This window comes from Strix uralensis, chromosome 4, assembly GCF_047716275.1.
Source record: "Strix uralensis isolate ZFMK-TIS-50842 chromosome 4, bStrUra1, whole genome shotgun sequence".
NCBI classification, from domain to species: Eukaryota; Metazoa; Chordata; class Aves; order Strigiformes; family Strigidae; genus Strix; species Strix uralensis.
The window spans coordinates 50342109-50363429 of NC_133975.1; the positions used below are offsets into that span (position 1 = coordinate 50342109).

The window sequence follows — 21321 nt, forward strand, 5'->3', positions numbered from 1 at the left end:
ATTTATTTACTTTGACTCACGGAAGACACTGACTACGTGATTTAATCTCAGACTCATTATATGATTAAAATGTGTTGTTAATATATAATCAATTCCCTTTAATAATTCCCTTTCCTCCCACATCTATAGTCTTTCTGTCTCTGTGCAGCCTCAACTTTTCAAGGACATTGCAGAGCCATACAACTCCTCCTACTTTAATACTTGCTTTCCTAAACTGTGCAGCACTGACAAAGTTTTATGGAGAGACTTTAAGATGCTATCCTGCCCAAAATTTGTTAGAAACATTTTTTTTTTCTTATTATAATGCTGAACAGACAATATCTTCTATCAGATTCAGAAAACTTTCAGGTCAAAACATGAAAAAAAATGATATGGCAGAAAAATCTCTGTAAAATCAGAAAACTTTGCCCAATGGTTTGTCTATACATTCTGCGTTAAAACATTTGTCAGTGATGTATCTTACTGCAGTCTGTCCCCTTCCTTCTTTATAGTTTATTCACCTACAGTTCTGAATACTATGGACAACCTAGGTTTAAAAAGCTGCCAACAAAAGTTACCTCAAAAACCAGTATCAAGAAAGCCCTCAGGTTCACTTTGGCACAGATTCAACACTGATTCAGATGTATGAAGCAGCAGAGATTTATGGTCAGACCCCATCCCAGAACATGTCTATACCACGCAATAAGGCACAGTGAAGAAAACCCAATACACTACCAACCAACTCAGTCCCAGAACGAGAGATAGCATCAACGCTATCCAAACGCCACTCCTATCAGCACAGGACTGCACTAGGTGTTTTGCAGGGTAGCTGAGGCCACAACTGCACTGATTTGAGTTTTATACAGCAATGTCACTGACACCTGCCGTCTTCCCCCAGAACAAAACATGTTCGTTCAGCTCATCACACTCAAATTCAGAAAATGTTTTGCGAGTGAGCTAATTCTATGGCATTGCATTAAAGCTTTATTCTAGACTTAGGCCAGTCTCATTACTGTTCAGAAAAGTCTGATTTTGGCACATTTTGACAAGAAGTCTTCCTAATTAGAATGATTGTCAATCATGGCTCCCTGCTGTTCGAAGGTTAATATAGCTGGCTTTTATCTTCAGTGTAAAAAGGGTGCTTTTTTTTTTTTAATTAATTGGAAGATGTAATTATGGAAGTTATAGCATGAATCCAATAATGGTATCTGTCTCAGGGACAGTTTGAGAATCAAGTTCATATTCTTTAGCAGCATCTATTAAACAAGGTCAAGTGGAGTCTCTCAGCATAAGAAATTCGATGCAGTATTTACAACTGACAGAGGAAACCATTTAGAAATTTTGTTTTGGAACTTGTAGGACTCCTCCAGCCTGCAAACCTGGCTCTGCCCTACTGCTCAAAGGATGTAGCAATCTCAGAGTAAATAGAAACCTATGGCTGGAATAGCTGTCATGCACTAATGCTTAAGGCAGGGATTCTAGTGCTCTCTGCTCTGAAGCTCTCTGCTGTAGTAGCTGTGTGTAAGGCTCCCCTTCACTTAATTTGTTCTGGAATTTATTAAACTAAAATGCAAGCCACACAGAAGATAAAAATATCAGTCCAAAAACTGGCACACAAGAACAACTTTTCTACAGATGATATTCGGTTTTGAACCCATCCATTGCAGATCTTAAACCGGTTTTTGTGGTAAGGCATGAAGAAGCAGTCGTTGTCCATTCTGCTTCAGCTTTAAAACTGCAGTAGGGCAACTTGCTTTGTTAAATTAGATTATTTATTTGTTTAACAGCAAAGGTTTTCTATTCATGTAGTAAGACAGATTTTCCAGACACAACACTACTACCAAGTTTTGTTACAGAGTACAACACAGCAAGATGGTGGTTTGCTTGAGGTGGCCATAGAAACATCCAATTCTATGACAAAGAGCAAGTCTCCCTTTTATCTTGCAAAAATACTGCATTTTTATAAATACATTATTTGCACACTTATTTTTTGAACTGTTGAACTGATGTTATAACGTGGCAAGCACAGCCCAGTTCAGGTAGCACTGCCACCAGAAAAAATATCAGAACACCCTGTCCCCATTTCTCACTCCCGCCACCCTCAGAATCTCATAGAGGCCTCACAGTGAGACAGCACAGGTTTCCCGCCCACCAAGTTCTGCTATAACTTCCATCAGTTTCCCAATTCAATTCACTGTGTGACTGTAAAAACACTTGTGCTGGCCTGGCCCAAAAGCACAAGACATTGGTATAGAAACAAGGAGCAAGACCATGTTTGGTAGTAGGGCTGGTTTAAGCGGTATTACAGTTTGTGAAATCACTGTTAGCAGAAACAAATGTCTTACAACGCATCAACAACAGAAAAGGATGAGAAGAATACAGGGGAGACAGTTTAGCATTGAAGATCAATCAAAACAAGAACAACTTACTGGACAAAAATAGGTGTTTTCTGCTATGTGGTTTGCAACAACGTTGTTTTCTGCAGACAGAGACATTATGAAAAGCAGTGCATCACGGGCCTGTTGGCCTACTGTTCCTTCTCGGTGGATGAAGGGAATCAGCAATGAAAATATGAGAAAATTGGCAGCTCCTTGGTCCTCGCTGGTATGGAAGAACAGTTCTAAAATGGAGGGATCTTTGGCTATTATAGAGCAGAGCTGGTTCAAGAGGATGACCAACTCTGTTTCCACTGTTGGAGTGGCTGTTCCTGAGCAGGAACTCAGTAACATCATCAAAGGCTTCAAGATGGGCTTGTGATGCAGCAAAGGCTGATGAGACTGAGTAACTAGCATTTCATACATTTTGAGTTGCTCAATTTTTGTTTCATCGGTGAACTCTCGCCGTAAGCTCCAAAGAAAAAGCTTCTCCATGATGTTTTCTGAGACCACAAATTCCAGAATAGGCCCCATTGAGGCATCCTTTGCTTGCTCCTCAATTAATAAGAACAGCATGTGCTCCACATAATTCTGAACAGTGCTGGCCTCATCAGGTGAAATTGCTCCGTACTTTGCCTGAGTGTTTTTCAAAGGATCATGCTTCTCTAAGATCTTCAGAACCTAAACAAAGGCAGATCAGTTATTTGAATGCATTTTTTAAAAATATGCACTTACCCCTATATGGAAAAAGACATCAAAATTGCTGAACAGAATAAATGCAAACTCTTTTTATGCTTTTAGTTTTTGTCTGTCAAACTTTCTAAATTTAAAATATTTGGCATGTACAAGGCCAAAACATAATGCTTTCGTTCACTTTTTTTTTTTTTCATAAGCATCTAGATTAGCCCCTTGTCCTATTGCTGAAAACTTGGGGTTCTCTGAAGTATGGATAAACTAGATTCCCTTAGTCTTCAGAAAGTGAGTTTCAATGATTGAAATAAGTCTGTCACAGAGGACCGAAATCAAAAGGCATACTCTACAGCCAGAGTAACTGTGCTCAGGAGTATCAAGATCATGAGATGATTTGCAGTAAGACTAGCAGAAGCCCACAGAGTTGACCTTTCCTTGCTTATATAATACCAAATGGCCACTGATGCCCACATACCCTTGCAACATTCAATACAGATTTAGGATTGAGTAACAGTTGTCATCCCAGCCCTTATACCCCGGGATTAAATTCCGTTCTGCACACAATGAATGAAGCTCATTGTGAAACAACCATTGGCTTTAGCCTTTTTGTGGAGAATAATTGCCACAAAAGTACAAAGGAGCAGCAGGTCCCCTAACACAACAGCATCACTAGAGTTAAGTGAGAAAAGGTGACTCTTGAGCAATGGCTCCTCTGACTCTGGAAACATCTCAGGAACACCACCATTTGTCTGGCTTGCTTCTCGGAATAGCTAAATAACAGCAAAAGTAGCAGCACAGAAATCAATTTTACATAAACAGTTAGTTATTCGTATTACTGCAGCAAATAAGACCTTATATTACAGTGCTCAGAGCAAAACATCTTTGCCTAAAAGCAATTATAATTCTGATGACATGTAAACAATTTTTAGAATATGCTCAAGTACATAATCTACATCTATCCATAATAAACAATGCTGCATACACCTTTGCACCATGTGTCTAATATTCTTCACAAAAGATAAGCAAGCCTTACCCTGCACAAGGAAAGAAAGCACAGATGTTTGCAACAGGGTACAAGTCACAGTGAATCACTAGGAAAGCCACTTAGAAGATCTAGGCCTTCCATAAGATATTACCATGCTCCACCGCTTCCCATTTAGATGCAAATCTGGAGTTCAAAGTGTGATTAGTAAAGCCTAACCATACCTTGAAAGGTCAATTACCTTTGCGTTTTAAAAACACTTCAGTGTTATCTACTACATGCTCCATGAAAGACATTTGTTCCTGAGCAATTCGGGATTATCTCGATAGAAAGAATGAAGCGAACTCCTATTAATGCAGCCTACTTCAAATCAATACAACTAATTAACATTACCTGTGCCCAGTGTGTTCTAAACACTATCATGCATGTTTCTGGGTCAACACCCTGCAGGCTCGGAGCCTGCCGATTTTTGCTGATACTGGTTCCAGAGGACATTATAAATTTTCCAAACGTCAAGCCAACTAAGCCATGATGGATTTCTTTTTTAAATCCTGTAGTTAGTTATAGATGTTCAAGCATCATGATGAGATTGACACTGTGTTTTGAGCTTTGGTATCCACAGAAATCTGTTTAAAAAACAAAACAAAAACCACACATATACCTATGCACATCAAATTATAGTGTATAACAAAAAAGAACATACTTAAAGAGAACACTAAAATCTTTTTTCTTTTAATTCAGTTTGAGGATAGAATTTTTTAAAGCATGCTATATGGGACCATCTTCTCAAACTTTTCCTCATGATAATAGTTTCTAGTGCTCAAGCTTTTGACATCAGTGACTGAATTAAGGTGCTACTGAAACAAGCGTTAACAGAAGCTCATGCAATAAACATTGTTAGTTTTTCGTTGTTTTTGCCATCTGACCATGTCTGTCTTCAGTGTTACTCAGTAACTAACGTTGTATAGACTATACAGGTGAAGAAAGCACAGGTTATTTCTCTATTTTTTTAAAAACAACTTTTCCATGAATAGATATAACTACAAATACTTAAAGTTTTCTGCCAGAAAGCATATCATAAACAGTTGAAAACAGCTGTAGAACACCATATGGGAGCAGAAGGATGTACCTGTATCAGTAACAAAGTAACCAAAACCAAACAGCACAACAGATAAAACAACAGAAAAATCCAAAGCCAAATAAATTGAGATGTCATATTCAAGGACTAAAGGACTATGAAAATAAGACCAAACATTGAAACATGCTTTTCATCCATTATTTAATATCCTAGATATCTGAGTATCAAAGTACTTGCACACACCTGCAGGGCAACGTTAAAATGAAACAAAGACAGATAGCTTCCAGATAGTTGTGAGGCTTAAATGAACATATTATACCCTCAAGCACCGATATCTAAGTTTTTTTATCGTTACCAACTTAAGTAGTTACCACTGTATGTTAAGTGCACAGCTTCTGGTGACTTTTGCTTACAGCTCTGAGAGCTCAACATTTCCACCAAAAACCACTCAGAAAACAAGATGTATGCTTAGAGACCATTTAGAAAAAGCCTGCTCCAAGTAGTTTGACTAATACCATACCTAATAATCCAAAGGAATATTTAATTGACCTATTCTTCACATCACATGTCTACTTCCTGACAGTTCCCTCTTTGTCAGCCCTCTTCTTCAAACAAAAATCTTCCAATTTCGGTAAAAGTTTAACAGACTCTTCCAGGCAAAAGTGTCCTTCACTGCATGGCCTTGATTCACCCTTTGAGCAGATCTGTCCTGTGCATGAAGTGAAGCAAGCAGCTTTGGAAAAACTAATGTGATCGGGTAATTAAAGATGGTATCATAAGGTGCAGCAAGAGAACTTAATTAACACAAAGCAGAGGCAAGCTGAATTCCAGAATTTAAGAGTTGCTTGACTTTACAACTTAGAGGTTGTTTCAGTGTAGACTTTGCATGTTATTTAAGAATTTAAATAAATGAAATTGATATTACACATCTAGATATCACACGACAAATTCAGTCAGCAGTACAGCAGTATGATACCAAGAGTAGAATCAGAAACTGCAGATCAGCCTGTTCCATTATTTAAACTAGTAAACAACAATAAGGGAGATTATGGCTTTCTTCAAGAATGCTGATAAAAATCAAAGATCAGTGATGTAAGACTCTTGAGATGCATGCAGACCTCTAGGATGTACCACACACAGGCAATCCGAAACTATTTAACCCCTTACCCTCTCTTTTCCTCTAATCCATTCTAATTCTCTGTCCTCCCTAGCCTTTGCAATTTCCTTTTTTCCTCATGCATCTTTCCTATCCCAGCCTCAGACTCTACTCCACAAACTTCAAGACAACACTCATTCCCTCTGCATCAGACAGACCCTTCTTTAAATAACTACTTCTATCTTGTAGCTCTCTAAACATACTTTTGTGGAGTAGAGGTTCCATACTGGTGCTTCAGTCATTACAGATTCCTGAAATATTGCCCTACTTCTCTGAAGCTATGAAAAGACCTACAGTAAACAGAAATGGTATATCTCCCACCACACATTCAAAATACAGCAAGATGCCAAGAGATCCAGCGACAGAGCCACTGTTACATTTGTGTGTCCAGCTGGAAATCTCACTTTCCACAGAAGTGCTAGCTAGTTATTGACATTTGTGTAAGAATTTATAACCACCACTATGTTACTGAACACTCAAGTCCTGCCTCTGTTAACAGCTTACTGTCTAAGCAGATGCCTGCTACAGTCTGCACTTGTTGTATGGACATCTTTTCCCACACAAGGATATCCTAAGTTTAGCCACCATATATAAAGAACAGATATAGCCCCTGTGAAAGAAGGCTTCAAGACAAGTAGGTGTCCCCTCAACTCCTGCATAAAGTCCCCTAAGGTCCTATCTGTGCAAGATATTTAAGAGCTTCTTGCTCTTTCCAAGTTCTGATTTGGGCACACTCAAATTACAACACTGGGAGTTCTCAGATAAACAGGTCATTAAAAACTGCTAGCATCTTGATTCAAATCAGATCTTTTTCAGAGTTAGATGACACTAGATCAGAAGAGCAAGGGCTTCCAGTGTTGCTACCTCTAGAAAGGTCTATGCTACCAACCACAGAAAACTTTCAGGAAGGTTTCCTCTAGCTGATGTTGCATGCATCCTGCCTGGTCCATTTACTATATTTGTTACTACAGGCGCAAACATTACCCCATTTCTTGATAAGAGCTTTGGAAGTATGTGATTGACAAACTGTAAAATAGCAAATTCATCTCCAGCATTTATGTACTCTAAAACCTGCACCTAACAGTATACTGCACGTACAAACAATCACAAGATTAAAGCCACTCACATCTTTAGTAACAAAGAATCACTAAAAAGATCATTTGTCCCTTGGTGACAGACAGTAACATCTCAGTAAAATTCAGTCTAACAGTTCTTTCTGAATATTCACTCCTACTGCACAAAGTCATCATAAACACACTGTACAAAGCATCATATGAAGAATAAAAAATACCAGATTTAAATTATTAGCTGAAAACAACTTGTCTGCAGCAAACATTAAGTTGCCAAGGGCTAAGTTCACTTGCATCTAGCCCAGCTATCAGATCAGCAATCTAAGAGTAGTAAAAGAGCACAGACATTATCCTCACAGTGGCCAATACCATGGCTTTTTATTCAACTCTAATTTAAAAGTAACGAGAGGGCAACAAGCAGACCGTGCAATAATATTTCTAAGATCAAATCAATTCCCTTAAGGAAGCAAATATTTCCAGCTTGGAAAGCATCTTGGGATGCTGGGATTTCCTTAGTAATACAAAACACTAATAGATTGTGTAGGCTTCAAAGACTTCAAACTCTGTAGTAGTGTTTCAATAAGCATACAAAGCTTTTGACAACTTAAGTGGTCACAGAGTAGATTCTAAAAACAGCATACCTATTTGAAAAAGGAAAGTAATTGAATTGGAAGAGATACTATCTTTTAAGATACATATCAATCTACAGTTAGCATGCTTCAGTTATAGCAGTAGTAGAATGAATACATTCATTATATTTGTGGTAAGCAGATTTTGTTACTAGATCAGTAGGTTTTCTTGATTATTTTGCAAGACTAAACATGCCACAGTAACTGCAACATCACATTATTCCCTGTGAAGTAAAACTAACTCCAATTAAACAGGACAAATAACCTGACTGTATTGAGTCCAAATGTGAGAAAATAAATTAATTTATAAAACACTGATCCATGGAGAAAGGGGTAGAAGTGAACTTGGGCGACACTAAGAACAAAACTAACCATTTATTTTAATCGGCTCATAGTTAAAATTTTACAATTTAACCTTTCCTCTATGCTAAATCCTGATCAAGGTGTAACTCCACCATGTGATAGTTCTGCTAAGTGCAGATACACATCTCCTCCAGTCCATTCAAAATTCTACTTCCAAAAAAACACTGCTCTGTTTAATACTTTGACCCTGCCACACAATAACAGAACCTTCTTAGCAGGTAAATCTTTCTGTAATTCAACCCCATGTTATCTATCAGTCATTTAACCCTATTACAAGGCCAAGTCCACTTACATATGCCTTCCAGAGCCATTTCAATTGTCTATACTCACAACACTTCTGTCTCACATCCCTCCTCTCCTACACGAGGTACCTGGCCCTACCACCAAGGGTTTATATATTTAACAAACCCCACGGGGAACAAGAAGCACCAGCGTACACATCACACACATGAGCAACTGAGGTTCAGGGAGACAAGTCACTATCTCTGCTAAGATCTTCCTATATTCTCTATGTAACTGGACAACAGCTTTTGAAATTAGGCAACTAATTTTCACCTACATAAACTTTGTTGGTTTCATATTAAATACCTTTCAATGTGGGCTTGGTTAGCTGGTTGGGTTTTTTTTCCCCTGCAAATCTGGTCAACTGGACAAGCACCTGTCTCTCCCTAAGCAGCAGCAGAGTAAGTTATACAGTCACATACATAGGTCTATAACCATCTCTCTTCAGTGAAGAGGATGGGAGGAAGAGAGCAGAAAACTTTAGCACAATTCAGCCTATTTCCATTTTTTTAAAAAAAAAAAAAAAAAAATAATCAGCAGTCTACAACTGTGCTGGGTAGCTTTAGATGAATGATGAGATTGAGTCCCAGTCATTGGACTCGTGGAGGATATCTGCTTTCAGTTTTCGTTCAGAAGTCTGTAAATCATCAACAACTTTTACACAGCTGATTGCAGGGCTGAACTCCCCAATCAACAGAAGTACTTACTTTACTGCAAAGTACACTGGAAGAACAGCCTAGCAGAGAATCCCTTGTGAAGTCTGCTCCCACTGGTGTGTCTCTTTTCAGAAGTTTCGCTTTTGAATTAAAAAAATAGCACAGAAGCTTGCAGGGTTGGGGCTTCCCAGGCAATGCACAACATGCAGGCAAAAGATACGCTGCCTAATACAGTTAAGGTAGACACAAAATAGGCTGCAAGGCTCTGCATCTCATCTTCTCTTGAAATGCTAAAATGCTGTGTTCTCCAACAGTTCTCAAACAAAAGGGTACCTCTGTTATCAGATACTGCATGCTTTTGCTCTACTGGCCAGAGCTTGCCACCCTGTCAGTCCAGGTATACAAGAGACAACTGAGAGATGGATAAGAAGCCTCGATGGCAGAGAAAGAAACAGCATATATCAAAACATTTTCATGGATCAGTATAGCATAAAGGGGCTTGAAATTAGACAACTTCAAAGAAGCAGAGGGAAATTATATGGTCTTATGCATAGCTATGCAATCATGTCTCTGTAGTCTCTGATAAGTGTACGAGGGAGGGTTGGAGAAAAAATGAGTGGCAAATTTTAGCATGCCTCAACTTTGTTCCAACTTAAAAGGGACATTGTTCAGGGTTTGTTTATTTTTGATTGAAAAGAAAGCCTTCTGCATAAATTTGTCAGCTTTTCTTTAGGTACTGTGATCAGGGAAAGGGTTTAAATTTTATTAACAAGAGCGTTTCAAAGGAAGACATCAATCCTTTGAAAGGAAAGGATTCATCCCGCTTGTGGTACATTTTGCTACAAAAGCAAAGCCTATAGAGAACAGCCACATCCCCACCCATAATGATCCTACATATTCACCACCAGAACGCAGGAGGATTACAGCTCAGTCACTGGAGAGCAGCAAGTCTGTGGTAAGCAACTGAGAAAATGTGAGTGGTTAAAACCACTGCCATCAGAGGATCCTCTTTTTGGTTAAGTACTACTCACCTTCAGAAGCTCTACTAGCAAGAAAGCTGCAGCAGATAACTAGAGGAACAGTTCAAGCTACATGAACAACTATCCTCCTCCTTCATTTGTTCTTTCACATTTCAATGCTGCAGTCCACTGATTGTCTTGTCCTTTGTCTAGCTCAAGCAAACATTTCTCATTTAGTCAGCTTTCTCCAATATATCTTTTCTACCCAGTATCTGCAAAGGCACTATGCCCTCCATGTGTGGGTGGGAGAAGATATGTTTTACATTGATAAAGCTATCTGCTTAAAAGCCTAACAGAGAACAAGTCACCACAAATTGTAAAGCAATGTAGTTAATCAAAGTATCAATCTGTTCTCATCAAGCACAATTTAATCCAACCTGCTAACATGAAAGTAAGAATGTCTTGTGACTTGTCCCCACAGACTGCCTAACAAGATCTATCTCATGAGAGAAACTACACACAGTATGTTTTATAATGAGACAAAAATCTTAACGTCCCATCTACAGTCAGTCTGCTGTAGTTAAAAAAAACACAGTTCATCTTTTCTCAAATCTCCAGGGAGCTACACGACTCATGTTTCTTGTAGATTCACATTAGTTCAGACAACTAATTGGGGTACCACTAACCTCTTAATGTGATCTATGTAATCCTATGGTATTGTATGTTCAGGGAACCAGGTTACAACATTAAATAAATACATGGTTCTCCAGACACATGAACAGGCAATTCCCCCACGGTAAGTACAGCAACAGTGACAGGCACGAGGCCCACCTCACAGCCCTAGTTCAGCAGCACTGCAATGGCATAAACGTGCACGCTTCAAGGGTGATCAATGGGATCAACTCGCACTGGCAGCCTACGCACTGGGACACAGGCTAAGCCAAATCCCAAGCCATCAGAGACTTCTGCTGCATGGGTCACCAAAACAAAAGAACAGAGAGGCCAATTAGGTAGTACGGTACAAAATGCATTCATGGGTTAGGATAAAATTATACACAGTGGGTCTATACAGCCAACCAGCAAAGACATCAAAGGGCATATTACCAAAACTAGAAAAATGGAAGTGATTGCTCAAGAAAACAGTAATTAAACAAAGCAGAATACTTGACAGAGACCTTGACTGCCTCAAGGAGGGCTCTATTTACTTGATACACCACAGGGCATGTTCATCTACCACATGCATTTGCACATGGGCAATTTCACTGGAACTCAAGAGCATACAATCACTGAAGTTACTCTTGCAAAGTCTCAAGAGGAATGAACTACACATTCATATCCCTAGGTCATAAATATGAAGCTGGTGGGAGGGAAAAAAAGTTGCAATTCTAGTGGTATGACTTATTCCTTTTAGAGACAAATAAGGAATATAATAAACCTGATTCTCTGTTGTATTTGATCTCCTCACATCTGGCCTACTATAGAAAGGCAACAATTCAGCAACAATTAGTGGATCAAAACACAGATTACATTGGTTAAAAACTTAAGAATAAAAGAGCAACTAGGGTTCTTAAAATCCAAGATAGATATCTCTCTATTCTTAGTAGCACTCAGGAACAGTATGACTGAGGTATCTTGTCTGCTACCAGCAGACAACTGCTGCAAAACTAATGTTAAAACCTTAAACTAAACTGAAAAAAAAATATTTAAAAATAGCAGCTCAGAAAAGTTCATTTCTACCTACATACTGAAGAAGGCAGATATCATCGAATCGATATAAATTCAGAGGCTTTAACTCCACTGATTCATTCCCAAATCACCACCAAAATTTCTGATCCAAGAAAAGCATGTTTCTGTAGCAAACCAAGCCATTAAAAGGTCAGAGGCCCACAGACCAAAGTGTTTGGTGTTGTACTGTGCAAGACAGGTATTACAAGCAAAACAGTTTATAACTTTGTACATGAGATGAGATGCATCCACGGGTCCTAAGGGAACTGACAAATGAAGTGGCTAAGCCACTATTCATCATATTTGAGAAGTCATGGCAGTTCAGTGAAGTTCCCACTGACTGGAAAAGGAGAAATATAACACCCATTTTTAAAAAGGGAAAAGAGGAAGACCTAGGGAACTACAGGCCAGTCAGTCTCATCTCTGTGTCTGGCAAGATCATGGAGCAGATCCTCCTGGAAACTATGCTAGGCCACATGGAAAATAAGGAGGTGATTGGTGACAGCTGACATGGCTTCACTAAGGGCAAATCATGTCTGACAGATTTGGTGGCCAGCTATGATGGGGTTACAGCGTTGGTGGATAAGGGAAGAGACACTGACATCATCTACCTGGACTTGTGCAAAGCATCTGACACTGTCCTGCACAACATCCTTGTATTTAAATTGGAGAGACACAGATGTGATGGGTGGACCACTCAGTGGATAAGGAATTGGCTGGATGCTCACACTCAAAGAGTTGCAGTCAACGGCTCAATGTCCAAGTGTAGAGCAGTGACAAGTGGTGTTCCTCAGGGGTCAGTGTTGGGACCAGCGCTGTTTAACATCTCTGTCAATGACATGGACAGTGGGATTGAGTGCACCCTCACTAAGATGCCAATGACACCAAGCTGTGTGGTGCGGTCAACACGCTGGAGGGAGGGATGTGCCATCCAGAAGGATCCTGACAGGTTCAAGATATGGGCCCATGCAAACCTCATGAAGTTCAACAAGGCCCAGTGCAAGGTCCTGCACATGGGTCAGGGCAATCCCAAAAACAAATACAGGCTGGGAGATGAGTGGATTGAGAGCAGCCCTGTGGAGAAGGACTTGGGGGTATCAGTGGATGGAAAACTGACTATGAGCCAGCAATGTGCGCTCACAGCCCAGAAAGCCAACCACATTCTGGGCTGCATCAAGAGAAGTGTGGCCAGCAGGAAGAGGGAGGGGATTCTCCCTGTCTGCTCTTCTGAGACCCCACTGGAATACTGTGTCCAGCTCTGGGACCCCCAGCATAAGGAGGACATGGATCCCAGAGGAGGCCACGAAGATAATCAGGGGGCTGGAGTACCTCCCCTGTGAGGACAGGCTGAGAGAGTTGGGGTTGTTCAGCATGGAGAAGAGAAGGCTCCAGGAGACCTTATAGCGGCCTTCCAGTACTTAAAGGGGGCCTACAGGAAAAATGGGGAGGGACTCTCTATCAGGGAGTGTACGGATAGGATGAGGGGGTAACAGTTTTAAACTGAAAGAGGGTAGATTTAGATTAGATATAAGGAAGAAATTCTTTACTGTGAGGGTGGTGAGACACTGGAACAGGTTGCCCAGAGAAGCTGTGGCTGCCCCCTCCCTGGAAGTGTTCAAGGCCAGGTTGGATGGGGCTTTGAGGAACCTCATCTAGTGGAAGGTGTCCCTCCCCATGGTAGGGGGGTTGGAACTAGATGATCTTCAAAGTCCCTTCCAACCCAAACCGTTCTATGATTCTATGAATATGCTTTGATACCAAGTTTCAAAAGAGAAAAAGAACCACCCCAAAGGGGAAAGCACATGTCACTGAATGAAAGCTACCTTCCATTCCTTGATTTATAGGAAAATTGAAGATATCAGCTGCTGTGTTTACACTAGTAGTTTCATTTAGTCATAATCAAAGTGAATTATTGGGGGAAAAAAATAGTTGTTGCCAACCTCTCCTGAGAATTTGTACAGGGTTTATTTCAAAATTCATCACTCTTCAGGAGCGGAAGGGAGCAACGCATCAGAAAGCAGACATTTACAAAACCAGCATAAAACCATTTATGTTAGTGAAAGAAAGAAATCAAAATGACCCATGTAATCTGCAACATCGACTTTGCTTTCCAAGATAATTCTGACATCTGTGTGACATACAAACTTTGCCCCAACACACCCATAATTTAGAAAAACCACATGCTTCTTGAAGTTGTGATGCTGAAGTGCATGGAACTTCTTTTCTTTTTTAAAGCTTTTTTTGATAAAGGTAAACCAGTGTCTATAGCTAAAAGTATAAAATAAATTCATAGGAAATTATTAAGTTGCCTGCCTAGAAATTCTTCCTGACGGGAAGATGAATGAGACCAGCAAAGCAGTAGAAGACTCTATACTCTGAAGATTTAAAACTCTTTTCAGAACACTAGCATACAGAATAGGAAACACTACCTTCCCAAGAGAACGATGGTCTAGAAAAAGAGTTATCAATATACCTGTAATTATCATATTTAGATTACAGGAAACAAGATTAAGCTATATATTTTATGGCTACAGCAATACTATGTAAGACAATTTTTCAAGAGATTTGTATAACATGTCAAACTACTCATTATAATAAGCGTAAGAAGTCCAAGAATAATGTTCTCAGGTCTACAAAGTGACATGTATGCTTTCAGCACTAATCCACAATAAAATGCAAATACACATATATTCTAAGCTTTCCACATTTCATGATAAAGAAGCCATAAACATATTTTTTTATTATTTCCAAACTCTCAGATGATTCTGTAGGTTCTAAATATAGTTCAAGCACAAGAATCAGTAGTAAAACACCATTAAGATTATCCTGATTACTTGATCAATAAAACAACAAAACAACCAACAATCTTCCCCAGGGGATTGTCACCAAGTTTTCACTGAGAAAAGAATTTCCACTTTGCAGATGGAATTCCTCTCTCTTGTCCATATGCCCATGTTACTTCTCCTTATGTGTCTCAAATTAAAAACTCTGGAAAGGGACAGAATATGCCATAAAATCAAAACTGTTAGGTATAGAATGGATATTGCATAGCTGTTAGTCTAGAAGCATATTTATTTCTCCTCCCAGGGCTTCATTCACAATCCAAAGTACTTTTTTTCTCAGGGAAAAAAATCTATCTATATTTAGGTAGCTAACTGTAACACAACAAAACCCTCTCATACTACTTAAGATTTTCATTATAGTACATGGACTATAATAATTGACTAGATGACTTGAATCTGTCATTATCTTTCTATACGTGGTTAACTGAAACTACTAATTTTAGAGACAATTATCACCCCAAAATACTTAACCACCAAGTCAACATTATTTCCTACACTCTGAAGCGATAACCTACTAGTGACATGATGAACTTATAAACAAAGAGAATGAGCAATAGCATATTGTTACAGAGCTTCAGGACAACTGTTTCATCGCACTGTAGGATGGCAGAAGCTCATCACAAATTACTCCTCAAACCTAGCAAACTTAATGAGCTACTAAAACCTGAAAGGTTTTTTTTATATTCCACCCTATGTACTATGAGTCGCCTGACATTAGGTAGGAGGTTGTGATAAAATGTTATATTTAGTGGATTGACACTTTTGAGCAAACGTACTTTTGCAGTCCTTTTTTTCTTCTTTTAAAAAATAAAAAAGAACAGAACACTGTGTGACCCAACATTGTTTGCATCAGACATTTGCAATTTAGCTTGGAGAAAGTTCCAGAAGATAGTGAACTCCCTTTGTCCTAAATTATGTTCCAGGCTTGGCAAAGAAAAAAGCACTTGCAAAATCCTTTTTCATTTCCTTTTTATGACTATCAATTGTCAAATTTGAGGAAAACCACTGAACATTACTGTTTAAGATGAGACCACAAATCCCTGAAGCATACTGTTCACAGAAGAACAAGGATGAGGAAGAAGGGCGAAAAAAAAAAAAGGCAAAACAAGCACTCCTTACAAAATCCTATCCGTCCTTTCAGTTCCCTGCTCCCATAACGCACAAAACCCCAGGTATCTGGTCTCACAGGAAACTGTGCAGAAATGCTGCTCTCCCTCTCTCTTTCTATTTCAACTCAGAGCAAACAGAAGCTGAAGATTCATTTTATATTAATTTTATATTAATCCTATTGCAAAGGCAAGAACAGCAATAAAATAACACTTCCCTCATCTGTGAACATAGATCCAGGAAAAACCAACCTCTCCTCCTGCAGTGATACCCTTATTTAAAAATATTAGTACAGATTCACTAGTTGAGTGGATTTTGACAGATTATGACTTTCTATATGTACACCGAATTTTTTGCTTTTAATATATATGGTAGTAAACAGCAAAATCCAAAGTGGATTGTTGGCATTTTTATGATCCTTAGTGTGTAAAAAGCCAAATCAAAGAAAAATCCATGTTAGTTATATTTCCATTTCTATTTAGTTTCATTGCATTTCATACAGGTGGTAGATGTTTTTCCCTCCAAGCTTCTCCAGCTTTCCTGGGAATAAAATTATTTGTGTCATGTAAACAGTGTTATGTTGTCCATTATGCAGAGAAGAAATTAATTCTTCATCTCTGATCTCATAACACAATTCTGCTCTACTATGAAAATATGTTACAGTCTTACACTGCCTCATTTTCTGCAACTGGCGATGGAATGACATTATAGCATCTTCCATTCTTGTGACTACCTTTGTCTGTATATGAATGACATATGAATGCACTGGCAAAAAACCCCATATAGAGTCTATACAACACTTGTCTCAGATATGTTGCCAGCATGCAAAAAGAGAAACTGCTAAATAATCAAGGGAACGTATTTTTTTTAAAAAAAAAAAAAAGATCCAGGTAATCTGACACTTTCATAACAATTCTGTATAAATTTTTTCAGTCTTGCCTTTGAACCTTTGGGAAAACACGAATAGAACTACAGGTGTCTTTCTAGTCCAGAGAGGAATGAAGATAAACTAGCAACTGTCACACCCTGGAGGGTAAAAGAAGGTAAATAATAGCCTTTTCTGAATTGCAAATGAAGACTATACATCTTACAAAGGGAGTGCTGGGAGCCTCACAAATGTTACAGGAGAACAATATCTACTAAAAGATGGGGTAAATATCAGGAGCTAGTAAAAATAAAAATTTAATTACTATTTAACTTTTTTAACACTTGGAATGATCAATACTGAAAGCCTAGTAAAGCAGACAGTTGGATGTCAACCCTCACAGGAATGCTTCCTGGTACAGATCACCGAAAGTCAAAGCACAACCTCTCCCATCTAATTTTGTAACACCCAAGGAGACTTCTACAGGCGTGGGAAAGCACAGGTTCCACCCATCAACAGGTTATTCTTATTCCTGCCTGCACACCTCTAGAAGCAGGGAGTGTCTGTGTATGTCTTTGGGAACCCTGCTGCTGCTCACCTCTACTACTGTTCTTCCATCTGAAGCTGTCAGAGCTGCAGAAACTACAGTATGCCAATACTACTTTTTTTTTTTTTTTAAAAAAAAAAAAAAAAAGGTAGCTGAGGTGTACTCTTATCTCCCATGCCTGAAATCCAGCACCTCTCCTCTCCCACTTTCCGTCATCCCAAATTTTTCAATTCACCTTTACGATATTCTTGAAAATTGGCAATAGATGTGCTACCCAACATTGCAAACGGAGCCTTATGGAAAGTCACATACAACATACCAGTCCTCAGAGAGCTCCAAAGGAGAAGCACAAGCTGAAGGCAGGAACAGTCTGAAGAAGAATGAGAAAGTCTGTATGCACAGGCTTTGAATGTTATTCAGCTGTAACCACAGCATGTTAGGAAGGAAGACCTCCAAGACCTGAGGACATGGTTCTTGACACTGAACTACAGATTTATGATTTTTTTTCCAACCTCTCAATTAAAAGGGGAAATAGGCTATAAGAATTAGAAAGCATATGCCAAATCAATTTTTTGTTTTGATATATCAGTTATAAAAGTACTTTAGGACACGCAAGAGTATTAGCTCATTTACCAGTTATCCCTCTGCCGAAATAAAACTTACAGTATATCTACTGTCACCACATATATTGCTATCTCCGTACTCTGTTATATGCTTTTCCACATTTTACTCTGTTTTAGCTTCAAGTCCACCTCTCCCCACAGACACCATTTTACTCGCATCATAATTCATGCCATGGGTGCTCCAATAATAAAGCCCTTCAACGCTGTTTCAGAATATGTCATCTCTCTGCTAGTCAGTGTTCAGATACCTACTGTTCTCAAGCATACTTGTGCTCTGAAGGACATTAACCTCCAGTGCTGAGAGTCACAGAATGTCTCAGGAGGCCCTTCACTGACTTTATGGAAGAATTTGCATACAATCAAGCATCTGTGCTGAAAAACTAACTGAAAATAAATGGTGTTGTTAGTAAGTCAGGACTAAACCAAACATATATGACTAATGGCAAATTAATGAGGGATGGTAGAAAACCTCTCTTCGGGAGTGCCAGTATCAAAAGCGCATCCACCTGCAATTACGCATATCATAACAATCAACCTCATTGGAAAGAACCAGTCCCCAAAGTTGCTAACACTTGGAAATTCAAACCTGCTAGATTCAACATGCACAGATGGGGTTGTGGCAATGCTTCTCCAACCTCTATCTCAGCAGGACTGGGAGCCAAGATCCGTGCTTTTCTCTGACAAGGGAAAAACTGAGTTTTCCCTGTGACAGTGTATCTATCTACCAACTCGACCATCAATAAGATCAATGCAAAAAATAAAACACAGTTCTGTGATGGATGACTACTAGCACAGTAAACCTACCAGCAGAAGCAGCCAATGGGCTCTGTGGACCCATGAGGGCTTAGATACTGCTATTAAAATACAGCGCTACAGCAGCTGGCCCATCTCACATCCCTCAGAGTATTACAAAGGGTTTTAAGTATCAATTTAACACAGGATGGTAAGAAAAGAGATTCACCTTACAGCTCTAGCAACCATTTAAACAACAGGTTCTCTCATGATAGACAATTTCAGAGATATCTAAAGTACTATTTTAACATTGGTCTAGAAAGAGGTGCTATCATTAAAGAACTCAACCTGAGAAGATTAGTGTAAATTTTTCAAAATGAAGACCACATGGAAGCAAACCTGAACCAAATCAGCTTACAAGGGGAGTGATTGAGTTTTGTCCCCTCAGACACTGGAACCAACTGTGTTAATTCACAATCACCGAATCTTACAAATATTTATTGGGAGACCTTCAGAGCTTGGAAGTTTGATTGAACAAGTTTCTTTGGACTTAAACAAGATTGTATGAGCAATATGCTGGAAAAAAGTATTGACTGGACTTGACAGAAGAATTCCCTCAAATCTATTAAATCCCCTCTTACTTGCTCTGAATAGCATGGTGGGGACACAATCATCATCACAAGCTGCAGTGGTAACTGCCTACATGCAAGGGTTCAAGCCAGGAGACAACATTCTCTTCCAATTCTCTTCCCTTTTACATGAGCCTAAGGCAAATCACTCAGCTCAGTTTCTCCCATAAGATGAGCGAAACAGACTTCTTTTGGAAAGCTCTGATTATTATTAAAGCAGCAAGTCATCATTATTCAGTTGACAGTCTGGCTGTATTAGCTGCCCAGAAAACTCTGAGTCCCTATACACCACACTCAAACAACACACTTAGACTTATGGTCTACATCTGAAACTCCTACTTGGCAAAACATTTCTAAATCCAGGGCCTACAAGTAATGAATTCTCATCTTACCTTCATTTCTATATTTTGGCATTGCACAGAAAAGACAAGACACAATCAAGGCCCTCTAAATGAAGAAAAAAATACACTAAGTGTTTCAGAACACCGGTGGGAGGATTTAATGCAATGTATGGCTTAGAGTGCTATTTTGCTTAGCAGATGAGAAGATATAATCAGCAGATGATGCAGCCATGATTTGCTAAGCACAGCCTTATTAAAGGCTAATGAGATAAACGAGTTAAAATTTACATTTTGCTCCACTGATAAGGTTCATTGGCACATTTAACTCCAACACCATGGTTTGAATATTAAACCCACTTATTAATGTCTAGTAAAGCTAATTATAATGCTGAGTAGCATTAAACTATAATAACCAAGCAGCATGTTAGAACCACATCCTTTAGTATTAGTGTAGCTCTGAAGTTAAGTGTTCTGCACCTGGAAATAAACACCTGTCGAGCTCATGCTCAAGCACTAGCCTTCTGCACCTTTTTCCTGACCCTTCTGAAAGCCCAAAGCCATGTTCTAACAACACAACAGGCAGGTAAACATTGCTCATTACTATGATATCAACAGTGTCTGTCTGTCTTATTGCAGCAACAGTAAGGATTAAGCGACAAGTATTTTTGTGTCTACAACATATTACATTACCCTTGGCATATACTCTCTAATCCCTAACAAAAAAAGCACTGAGGTACTCACAAAATTAACAACAAAAACTTGGAGACCATATTTGTTTGGTTTTACTCACCTTTTCCACCATCAAAACTACACATATTACTGTAAAACACCATGCACTGGAAAGGATACTGAAAGATAATTTCAGCCTTACACTATCCTGGATGTTTTTATGCCATGTGTATCTAATGTGAGCACTTAAATGGACAGTGATCATACTAAGGATAACATAAGAGAACAAGGGCCATAACATTCTCACCATTTTAATCTCCGCAATATATCTGTCCTGTGACAGAAATGGAAAAAAGACAAGACGGGATAATTAAGTGCCAGCTACCCATGGATCAACAGTAACCAGTGTCAGGACTCACATGTGTCAGCACAAAAAGAATTTCTAGTAAGCACAAGCTTGAGATGCTCCTCTGGGAGCTCCCCATCCCAACACCAGAGCCGCACCAGCTCTCCTTCCATGAGGAGAGCCATGGAAGGTACAGGACTGCACAGCAGCCATCATTACCTTTTCAAAGTAAAATATACAAAAAGAATGACAACAAAAAGCATAAAAACACTACAGATAAAAAACCCTCCACTTCTCATTTGTAAGTTAATACTCAAAAGCAAACATTCATTATGCACATAAAAAAGGCACTGCAGAACTACCAGAATTTTTTCTTGTATGGGGAAAAGTGAAAAGGCACTTACAGTATGACAATGAAAGAAACTAGCTGAGCAAATCATGTGTGAAGCATTAAATGCAACTGCTTTTTTCGAAACGCGCTTTTGTTCCTTTCAATTTATCACCCAATTTAAACATTCTGCTTGTAATACAATCCACTCCACTTTCTTCAGCCCAGCTTTAAAATACAGACATGTCATATTTCAGCAGTAGAAGCAAAGAAACACAGTGGAGCTCAGAAACAGAAGATTTGATGTATGGCTTGACGTGAAGCATTCCACTGCATCTCCGGTTGTA

General features: G+C 39.0%; 1 protein-coding gene across 1 annotated transcript in view; it reads right to left on the reverse strand.

The window, feature by feature from the left end:
• FHIP1A (FHF complex subunit HOOK interacting protein 1A) overlaps nt 1–21321 on the reverse strand; it is a 96725-nt gene that overhangs the window by 39048 nt on the left and 36356 nt on the right. Inside the window, exons 4-5 of the mRNA XM_074866680.1 lie at nt 4420–4652; nt 2409–3035 (exon numbers count right to left, since the gene is read on the reverse strand). Coding sequence (XP_074722781.1) covers nt 2409–3035; nt 4420–4521 — 729 coding nt within the window. The 5' untranslated portion in view covers nt 4522–4652. The remainder of the gene's footprint in view (nt 1–2408; nt 3036–4419; nt 4653–21321) is intronic.